Below are 11,347 nucleotides of genomic sequence, written 5' to 3' on the forward strand. Positions count from 1 at the left end.
AATGTACGTGGTTACGTTTCGCCAACAAACGCAGTTGGTTATGTTTAGCCAACAAATGTACGTGGTTACGTTTAGTCAACAAATGTATGTGGTTACGTTTAGTCAACAAATGTACGTGGTTACGTTTCGCCAACAAACGCAGTTGGTTATGTTTAGCCAACAAATGTACGTGGTTACGTTTAGTCATGTTTAGCCAACAAATGTACGTGGTTACGTTTAGTCAACAGATGTACGTGGTTACGTTTAGCCAACAACGTTAACTGATCGGACCACTAAATTAACTTTCTAAAATTAGCTAACAAACAAATGAGATTCAGGAAACTCAAATAGTTCTCTAACATAGACAAAAGATGATTCTTGTACGAAGTGAATTTATATTAAGAAGCATTATTCTCGTCTTTATTGAAAAGAGACACATTACAGTAGAAGACTCTGTATTAAGTAGAATTTTTCAACAACAGAACTGTACAGCCAACAAAAAGTCAATAACAATAATAATAATAATAATTAGAATAACAAGAACAATAATGTGTCTGGATGATAAATCATAATAAGAAAACTCGAATGGACTGCAGAGGTTTGAGGAAAATATACAAAAAGGGGGCGGGGTCTTACTCACATGGGTGCCTTTATAAATAATAAAGGGGACAGCCCTGGTGGGCGGGGCTTAGGGGTAAAGGCTACGAGAGGTAACACAACCAGACAAACTTGACCATAAGGAGTTTTTTTTAAATTTTTCTTTGTTTTATTGTTTGAAGTCTATGTACAGGTGAGGTGGTGAGTGGATAGATTAGCGCTAATGCAGTTTCCCTGTTCTCCTGCCGCCTTTCAAAGCAGATGTTATTTATCTACAAGCAGGCAGCTTCACTTTTCTATGCCCGTAACATCGGCTCTAACACCACTAGAAAATACACCACGCAACTGTCCGTTAGCCGAGATAAGCGAGCTGATTGCTGGAGCTTCACAGGATGTTTCTAGTCTCTAAATATTTTCCAATTTTAGCTTGAGTATGATCAAATTAGGGGAAAGCCATAAAGTTAGCTTGGAAGATCAAAACTAACCATGCTAATGTGTCGTTAGCTGCAGTTAGCTTCAGCGACAGACAGCTGCGGCTTCAAACACTTAAAAACAGATATTACTAAGCTTTCTGTGCTGAGGTTAAATAAATGGACAGACAGAAGGAGATTCAACTAGCACATCACCATCCAGTTAGCTAAATTTAGCTAACTGATCGCTAGCAGCTTCAGAAGCTTCACGGGATGCATTAGTGCTGCAAACATTTTAAAATCTTTTGTGGTCGGTTAATTTTTGGAGGGAAATAAGTGCAGTTCAGCTGCCATATTAATAATTTCCTTGCTAGGTGAAACAACACTGCCATGCTAGTTTGTTCACCGCTAGCTGCAGTCAGCTTCGGCAACAGATGGCTAAGCAATTTCTGTGGCTACAAACAGTAAAGAGCAGTTTTCTCTCGTCTGATGAGATTAAATAAACAGACTTTAGAGTCGAGTGATGTTTAAAACAAAAATGACAACAAATCAGTGACAAATTGAAATTGCGCATTTATCTCTGTTAGCTAAGTTAAGCTAACTGATCGCTAGCTGCGTCAGAAGCTTCACATTCTCCAACAATTTCTGTGTCAATTTTTGGAGAGACAAGCAAGCAATTCAGCTCACTTAGAGTTAAAGTATTAATAATTTGCCTGCTAGCTGAAACACTGCCGCCATGCTAGTTTGTTCACAGCTAGCCGCAGTTAGCTTCGGCAGCAGATACCAGAGTGAAGTTCAAAACCAAAATGACAACAAATCAGTGACCAACTGAAATTTAGCAATGACGTGTGTGTTTCTCCTCATTAGCTGAGTTTAGCTAACTGATCGCTAGCTGCATCAGAAGCTTCCCAGGTGTGTCTACTCCAAACATTTTTAAATTGTATGTGTTTGGTAATTTTTTGAGGGAAAAAAGAGCAGTTCAGTTGACTTTTAGTAACAGTTTGCTTGCTAGCTGAAACAATACTACCATTCTAGGTTGTTCACGGCTAGCTGCAGTTAGGGTTAGCGTTATCCTATTGACAAATTAGTTAGTATTTAACATTTTAAAGGAGGTATTACCGAAGTTATTCTCCTTTGAAGAACTTAAGTAAAAGGATTTTGTGGAGCTGTTTACCATGGAACTTTACCAGGACAGTATAAGCTAGCAAACAGTTGCCATGCTGTTGCTAGCTAGCAGTTAGTGTTATCATTAACCCTTTGGCAGATTATTTTGATACCTACGACCATTTAAAAACGGATGTTACGTTCATTTACATAGCTAGACTGGTTTCTCAGAATTTAGACGCTGTTAAAGTCAGTTTCGGGGAAACCGCCAGGAGCCGCCGCCTCTAAGAGAAATAGGCAAAAGTCAGTTCACGCTAACGCAAGAAAACATAAAAAGCTGTAGTGGAAAGTGTTAAGACGGACTGAATCAGATTTAGTGCATTTCTGTCATAAATAAAAGGACGTCTTCACCCTGTCCTGCTGTCCTAGTTCAGGACAGACGTGGGACGAATCCAATATAAAAACATAAAATCAAACACTTTGAAAACACAAGTTGCGGTCAAAACTCTTGGTTTAGCGTTTTACGGGGGATAGAGCGCCATCTTTGAGATGACTAGGGAAATGGGGGCATGGCACATACAGTAACAAGGTTGGACGAAGTTAGGAACGTAAAGGCTGGCGTGTAACAAAAAAAAAAGAGGCGTAAGTAGGAAAATTTCATGTTTCTTTTCACTCTTTCTTACATTTCTACAAACAGGCAGAGTGTTTGTGGTTTAATGGCGATATTGCAGCAAATGTCAGTGTACGAAGTTGCGATGCGACAGTGATCGATGTGTTGATGAATATTGCTTGGATACACAGTCCGGTTGAGAGCTGCTCCTCAACCTCTGCAGCAACATTTACGTTAAAGTTTGGGGACGAAACAGTATAGAGAGTAAAGAGACGAGCAGTAGGTGCTCAGCATAGTGTTGAAGGTAAAAATCATCACTCACAAACCGTTGAGGTTTAAGGAGCATTTGTCCCGACAATCCTGATCAATTAGCGTTCAGTCGACATGTTTCGCTAATACCGAAAGGGGCACTGTTTCGGTTTTACAGGTCTTTGTCCGAACTTGACCACATGTAGATTCAACTCAAAACTCGACCACATTTGGACTCTGTCATGACTCAGAACTTGACTTCAAACTTGTCTAAATTTGGACACCTTCTTGACTCAAAACCAGACCATAAATGGACTCGGTCTTGACACAAACTTGCTCAAATTTGAACTCAGTCTTGACTCTAAGCCTGATCACATTAAGAGATCTCAAACTTGTCTAAATTTGGACTCGGTCTAACTTAAAACTTGACCATGTCTGGACGTGGTTTTGACTCAAATTTGACCTCAAACTTGTCTACATTTGGACTTGGTCTTGACCCAAATGTTGCCCACATTTGGACATGCTTTTGACTCAAAACTTAACCATGTTTTGACCTGGTCTTGACTGGTCAAAATTGGACAATGTTTGGACTCAGTCTTGGCTTAAACCTGACTTCAAACTTGAACATGTTTGGTTTGCTTAGTCTTGAGTCAAAACTTGACCACGTTTGGACTTGATCTTGACTCAAACATGTCTAAACTTGGACTCAGTTTTGGCTCAAATGTTGCCCAAAGTTGGACATGCTTCTGACTCAAACCTGTCCAAATCTGGACTTGTTGACGCACAACTTGAGCATGTTTGGACTTGGTCTTGACTTTAAACTTGTCTAAATTTGACTCAATCTTATCTCAAAACTTAACCTCATTTGGACTTGGTCTTCACTCAAAAACCTAAATTGTTCGGACTTGGTCTTGATTTAAATGTTGCCCACATTTGGACTTGCTTTCGACTCAAAACTTTACAACATTTGAACTCAGTCTTGACCCAAATTTGGCCTCAAACTTGTCTAAGTGTGGACTCGGTCTTGACTCAAATTCAACCTCAAATTTGTCTAAATTTAGACTAGGTCTTGACTCTTAACGTGACCACATATGGACCTGGTCTTGACTCAAAACTTGACCATGTTTGGACTCCGTCCTCACTCAAACTTGTCTAAATATGGACTCAGTCTTGTCCCCAAACTTGATCACATTTGAACTCAGTCTTGACTCGTCCTCAAAGAGGCTCAGACTTTGAATCATCTCGGAGGAGACTCAGTGGTCTTGATGACAGCCTTTTTGCGTTGAGTACATGTTGTTTTGTTTTTGGATTTCTCATCTTGTAAGCTGTCTTGTGACCCTTCAGGCTGGATGAGTTCTTCTAAGACTTCCAGACTGGGAACCACTGGTTTACTGGTTTACATGCGTTGTTACCCAGAAAAGTTGAACTTCCTGCCCTGGATGGATCAGCGCAACACTGAGCCAGAACACATTCAGTCCGTGCTCATGTTTTTTTCCACACAACAAACACACATTAGAATAAATCACTTCCATTCTGCATCCTGACACCGGCGCACAGGAAGAACTCCCTGTGTTCTCTAATTTACAAGACGTCATGGTTGAAAGAGAGGAGGTGATGGAGAAAGAGGAGATTATTTACAACAAGGTTTCCAGACCAGAGAAGAAGAAGAAAAAGAAGAAGAAGCCCTTCTTAGTGATTCGCTGAGCAGATCAGGGAGACTGTCTGATTGGACGGGACTGGAGGGAACTTGGTGTGAGGTCATTGAAATAACATTACAGACAGCTTTTTACAGAATCTTGTACGTTAGCTACACCACGTTCACTTCTTTTCATTCGAGACAGTAAAAGTGAGTTTTAGCTGAAATGAATCAATAAAAAGTAACTTGTCACCTCCCGTCAACCCAAACTGAAAACACCAGAAGAAGAAGAAGAAGAAGAAGCATATCAATTCCCTTTTCTCTCCGTTTGTTTAGTAGCTGCTTCCTTTTCTTTCCCATTTTGTAAAACAATAAATTCACTTCAGGGACAGTTTAAATTAAACCAAGGATGTTCAACCAGAATGTAAATCAGACACGGGTTTAAGATGCTAACAGTTCAATCAGTTCAGATAAATCAGTTCGGGCTGGACGATAGACCAAATCTGTCATGTTACCAGCATCACCGACATTTATATATGTAGACGCTGCAGCGATATGTCAGACAATACATTAACGTGACAATAGAGAAACCCGATTTATTGTATTCATCCAATTAAATCCAGACTTTTAAATACATGTAAACATTTTAGTCCGACTGAAATCGTACTCAATTGAATTTCTCAAAGTCGGACTAACACAGTTGAATACCTCCTGCATGTATGTAGTCATTTGGACCTCAACTAGCCGAGGCACTCTGAGCATGCTCCAGTTTCAACCCTGGGCTTTGACCCGGAAGTCGAATAGCATTAAATGTGCAACAGAAGGTTGAGAAATACAAGCTTTTTATCCAGAAAGGCCAGTCTCGCCCTCTCCAATATGGCGGCCACGCTGACGTAAGATCCAGCGGCTAATGAGGCATCTATGTCTCTGTATCAACTGCTGGCATTATAAATCTTTTACAGATCTAAATTAACTCTCATTTCCCTTAAAATACAATAAATATTCTGGATCCAATAAAATGAGAGTCGCTTCAAGAACCAATGACAGATGGACGTTCACGTCAGACAAAGTGTTTTGTCATTTCGTCTTGCGGCGTCTGATCTTTTCCAGTCTTAATTCACTGGTTCCAGCCCTCCATATTTAGGTTTATTTGCTGTATTTCTCTGTTTTCTAAGATTGTGAATTGAATATGTTTGTGTCTGGGGCTGTCGGTTGGACAAAAACTGCAATTTGAAGACGTCGCTTCTTGTTCGGGTCACCGTTTTTGCCATTTAAAGGCCAAACGATGAAGCTAGTAAGTATCACTATGTGGTATCATATCATCCAGCCCTAGATTAGGCAACAAATTATTTAGTTAGTTAGTCAGTCTTTAAATTCATGGAAAATCCGAACTGAGTGAAGTGAAACCAAATGAAACTCTGACGCCTGATTTAAGGATGCTGGGAAAAGACGATTGGATGTTCATGATCGACAGTCTCCGGTCCCTGAGCCTGGCAAGAGCTTCTGTACACTTAATGACTTTATACACCTGAAAAATCAAAAACAACAAAAAAAACCTTCCCCGTGTCGACATTTTAACGATTGGTCCAGCAATGCACATCAAGATACAATATACACAGTCCAGGAAAAATGCCTTAAATTAAAATAGAAAAGTGTCTAGGGCATGCGATCTATCACACTTCTTCTTGTTTACCTCTAAGATCTGATATCGTTTTTTTTTCTCTTACACATCAAGATATTTTTCACATTAAAAAAAAAGGCAGGAGAGTTCACAGAATCCATGAAAGAAAAGGTGAAACACTGACGCCAAAATGAGAGGAGTCCTCGAGTGATGGTGATGATGATGATGATGATGTGGGCATGCTACGAAGACTCCGCCTCTGGTTTCCTTCGTGATATCGCTGTCTCACAGTTTTGTTCTTTTCGTGTTCACAGAGAAGACGATATGTTTTAGTGAGACGGTCTTCTGATTGGCTGTAGTGTTAAATTAGAGCTGTGATGAGGTATGATGTCCCTGGAGCTTCAGACTGGCCGTCATTGGCTGCCGCGAGTCACATGATTATTTCCCAAATTGCTCTGATGAGCCAGCGACGTCTGTTGATGATGTGGACCACGTTTCCCACCATGCTTTGGGGTTTTCCCCCCAAACAGCGTCACCACTGACCCCAGTTTTTAATCAGTCATAACGAGCTGGCGGCAGCAGCGGCGGCGGCGGTTGTCAGGTGAGGTCGGTGAGTCACAACAGGTAGTGGTTCCCAAAATAAAAGCTCTCCCAAAGCAGGGTTTGTTTGTTGTAAAGAGTCAGATCTCCACGGTCATATGAGCGCGGCGCTCCCGGCACTGCTGCAGCTGTTGTTACGGTTGGTGTTGCGGCGCGACAGGTTGGGCGTGGCCATGAGAGGGTAGCGCTCGTCGGGGCAGCCGTACTGAGCCAGTGTGTCCACACACTCTTGACTGCTGGCCTGCCGAGCATACGCCATCGCGCTGTTGCTGTGGGCGTCCCTCGCCATCAGATCCACGCCGTACTGAAAGAGAAAGAGATCAATATTAATGTTTATGCAATTCATTAAAGAGCCAATCTGATTTTCTGCTTTTTGTTTTGTATCATTAGTTCTACTTTGTAGTATTTTAATTTGGCGTTAAGCTACTGTCGATAAAACTGGAAAATTTTACTAAAACATTAATGAATAAAAGAAAAATAAACAAATTAAAAGGAAATTTTATTGAAATTTTCAAGTGTTTTTTCTCTTTCTTTAAAATTCCAAACATATTAAAAGGATTTCCTGCTTTTCTTTCATGGTTCTGTATCATCATTTCTACTTTGTCATTTTGTTTTTTGCCGTTAAACTACTGTCCTTAAAAGAAAAGCAGAAAATCCTCAAATTACATACAAGAATTTAAAAAAGTGAGGAAAAGAGTTGAAAATTCAGTTTTAAAAAATCCATTTGATTTGAGTATTTTCCTTTATCAGTTTCTTTGTAAAACTAGTTATTACAGTTAATAACAAGTCATTGTCAGTAGTTTAACGCCAAATAAAAATACAACAAAGTAGAAGTGATGATAAAAAAACAATGATAGAAAAGCAGAAAGTCCTTAAAGTATATACGTAAAAAAAGCAGTTCAAAGGACAGACCTGAAAATTTAATACAAATTTTACTTTAAATTGTTTTTTTCTTTACTTGATTCAGTTTTCTTTGCAGTTTTAATGACAGTACGCCAAATTAAAATGCGAGAAAGTGATGATACAAAACAATGATCGAAAAGCAGAAAATCCTCACTTTTTATATAAGAATTAAAATAATTTTTTATTCTAGTTTTTATTTGACTTTAAAGTACTGTCAACAACAGTGGAACGTTTTGCTAAAAATTGAGTAAATTAAAGGAACATTTTTATTGACTTTTTTTGGGTCTTTTTTCCTCTCTTTTTCAAATTTTATATATAATTTGGTGATTTTTTCATCACTGTTTTGTATCATCACTTCTTTTTGTGGTATAGTTATTTGCTGTTAAACAACTGTCAATAAAACTGTTTTATTCCGTTTTACTAAGAAATTAACAAATTAAATTGAACATTTTTACTGAATATTCAGGTCTTTTTTCTGTTTCTTTAAAATGTAATATATATTTCAAGGATTTTCTGATTCATCACTTTGACTCTGTGGTATTTTCATTTGGTGTTAAACTACTGCCACTGAAACAAAATGAATACATTACAGAAAAATAACCAAATTAACGGGAATTTTTTAACTGACTTTTTAGGTCTTTTTTCTCTTTTTAAAATTTTCTGTGCAACTTGCTGATTTTCTGCTTTTGATATCTTTGAGTTATAGACCGTCGGACATCAAGACAAACTGCTGATAGTCACGTTATTTAAAACTTACAATACAAACAGTGTTTGTTTTCACACCTCACATTTTAGAGACAATTAAAACAATTAATTCAGACATTCAAAAGTATTTAAATGATGGAGGAGCTACTGCAGGAACAAATAAATGCTTGTTGCTAATTAATTCCAAACACTTGTACTTTGTCGTTAAGCTACTGCCAATAAAACTCAACACTTCCACTGCAAATAAAAAGAGAAGAAATTAAAGAAAAATAACCACATTAAATGGACATTTTACATAATTCTCTCTTTAAAATCAAAATCATCAGTATTTTTAAAATTCGGCTACAAGCTCTAAAACACTTTACAAAAATACTTTAAAATGACACTAAAATCTGGCTATTGGACATTTAAGAGGGATTAAAAAGTGAGAGTCTATATTCCCACAGCTCAACGACACTTCCTGTAACTCTTTGTTGCTCCACGTGATGGTTTAAATAAAGTTTTGCAGTGGGCCTAAGTTCGCACATGAGCCCTGTGTCGCCATGTAACCAGGTGTGTCGATCTCAGTCTTACCCAGATGAGCAGCTGCGTGATGACCACATTGCCCTTGCGGCTGGCGAGGTGCAGCGCGTTGCGTCCGTCTCCCTCCCCGCAGGTCTCGTTGACCTGCTGTCGGGAACCGTGGGCGAGCAGCAGGACAACAGAGCGCAGGTCCTCCTCGGCCGTTGCCCTCAGCAGTTGCTGGCCCAGAGAGAGGTCAGTGCCTGGCAGCGACGCCAGGAACAGGCGCTGCTCGTACTTCGCCCGGATCCAGCGCTCCCGCTCCTCCCTGGCAGACAAAACATAGGGACGGTGAAGCTCAGTGTCAGTGTGGTGCACAATAGATCTGTCAAGAACTTTTCTTTTGACATGTCGTAAACCGAAAGATAAATCGAGAGCATAAACGGTTAGTTGGAACACAAGATTTGGCGATCTCTCTAAACGTCTGCGGCCCTGTTGAGTGTAAAATAAGACACAGCGAGGGACAGAGGGACAGACAGGGTGAAAGGCGAGGGGACGTGGACACATTGTTCACCAATCGAGTGTCATGAACTGCTGATCTGTCTAATCCACAGATCACATCGCGCTAATCTCTGCACAAATCCCTCCATGTAAACAGCAGCTCATTCAGCCTGCTGGGATTAGTCCAGGCTCAGGGGAGGAGGGGGGACGAGGACGGCCTGAGGGACGGGGGGCGGGGGGGGGGGAGATATTGAGCTGTCCCCCCTCCCTTCTCTTCTCCTCCCCCTCCCCCCTCTTAACAAAATAACAGCACCTCCTCTGCAGGAAATGGAGAAGGAGACACAACAGTGGCTCCTCACAGGTTGATGCTTCCACCATGAAATGACTCCAGTGTGTGTTGAACACACCGAAACAGCGGGAGAGGAAACGAAACACAAAGAGGGAACGAAACAGAATTAAAGCTTCCTCACAATCAAAACTTCTTACGTTACATCATGATGTACGGCTCTGACTATTAAAGCTTAAATCACGAGTTTTCTAATTGGAGTTTTGTACTGTGGCTGCAACATGTTACAGGGACAACCCAAAGAGTTCTTTGTATTAAGCTTTCTGTTCGTCTCGCAGTTTAACGAAGCTTTCAGGTGTGAATTCTTAAAACTCTGATATAAGAAGTTTCCTAAAACTTATTATCAGGACGTCTGAAGTGTTGGAGGACATGGTGAGATGCATGATGGGAGGTGTTTCTGTGGGAAAGAAGACAAGACGAAAAGTCGAATGAAAAAGAGTTAAAGAAGAGTTTTGGGGTCGGTGTGGGAACCTGGCAGAATCTCATTAACTCTCTTCCTGGAGACGAGTGTGTGTGTTATTGTGTGTGTGTGTGTGTGTGTGTGTTTTCAGGGGGTGTTGTGGGTGGGGCGGTGGCGGCAGCGGCGGCAGCTAGCATCACGGAATGTCCTGGGGGCTTTCTCCTTCCTGCCCCGACCCAGAAACAGAGTAGGGAGGCTGGGCACGAGACTACGGCCGACAGCCCCCGGACAAAGAGCCTGGAGGTGTCGACTTGGTGTGTGTGTGTGTGTGTGTGTGGGTGCGCGCTCAGCGGGGCTCTGGCCTTCTGTCCTCCAGAGGACGGAGAGGAAATGTGAGGCCACTGGACCCAGGAGACGCATGCCTTCCCCTGCCGCTGGAGTTGCTAAGGGCCTGAGTGTACAGGAGCGTGAGGCCTTCACTGGTCATCGGGATTTTTCAGTGCTAACGCTTAACTCAGTGTCTCAGCTAAAAATCAGAAATACTTTATTGATCCCCGAGGGGAAATTATTTATGTTACAATCAAACGCTCTGTGTCAATAAAGTTTGGAACCTTCAAACCTCCACGTTCTTTACACTTTATGACATCATGATGTCACAGATAAAGTGAAGCTCCGTTTTATCTGATGATGTCACTGTGCACCACGTGGCCAAAAGTATGTGGACGCCCCCTGTGTTCAGGTCCTGTTTGTCTGAACCTCAGGTTCACAGTGACCGAGGCTTCAGGTGTCCACATACTTTTGGCCACGTGGTGAATCAGCTGCGTCAGTCTGTTTGTTTGTTTGTTTGTTTACATTTACAACATGACAAATGTCCCTGGTTGTGTTTGTCACAGTGAGCTTTATAGTGAGCTTCAGTGTGTGTTTCTTGTGTGTACTACTGCATGTTTGTTGTGTATTTGTTGTGGGTTCAGTTGTGTATTTCGTGTGTATGTGTTGTGCGTTTTATTTTGTATGTCTTGTGTGTTTGGTGTGCGTTCAGTTGTTGTGTATATTGTTGTGTATTTGTTGTGTGTTTTGTTGTGTATCAGTGTGTGTATTACTGTGTGTATTGTTGTGTATCAGTGTGTGTATTGTGTGTATCAGTGTGTGTATTACTGTGTGTATTGTGTGGATCAGTGTGTGTAT

General features: G+C 40.9%; 1 protein-coding gene across 8 annotated transcripts in view; it reads right to left on the reverse strand.

Moving 5' to 3' along the window:
• Positions 1–447: 447 nt before the first annotated feature.
• The window catches only part of agap1 (ArfGAP with GTPase domain, ankyrin repeat and PH domain 1), a 193,508-nt gene continuing 182,608 nt past the window's right edge, over positions 448–11,347 (reverse strand). For all 8 annotated transcript variants that reach the window (XM_050065657.1, XM_050065655.1, XM_050065654.1 and 5 more), the window contains 2 exons: positions 8,988–9,243; positions 448–7,110 (listed from right to left, as the gene is read on the reverse strand). In XM_050065657.1, coding sequence (XP_049921614.1) covers positions 6,901–7,110; positions 8,988–9,243 — 466 coding nt within the window. In that variant the 3' untranslated portion in view covers positions 448–6,900. The remainder of the gene's footprint in view (positions 7,111–8,987; positions 9,244–11,347) is intronic.

The sequence above is a fragment of the Epinephelus moara genome, chromosome 16 (assembly GCF_006386435.1).
Source record: "Epinephelus moara isolate mb chromosome 16, YSFRI_EMoa_1.0, whole genome shotgun sequence".
Lineage (NCBI taxonomy): Eukaryota > Metazoa > Chordata > Actinopteri > Perciformes > Serranidae > Epinephelus > Epinephelus moara.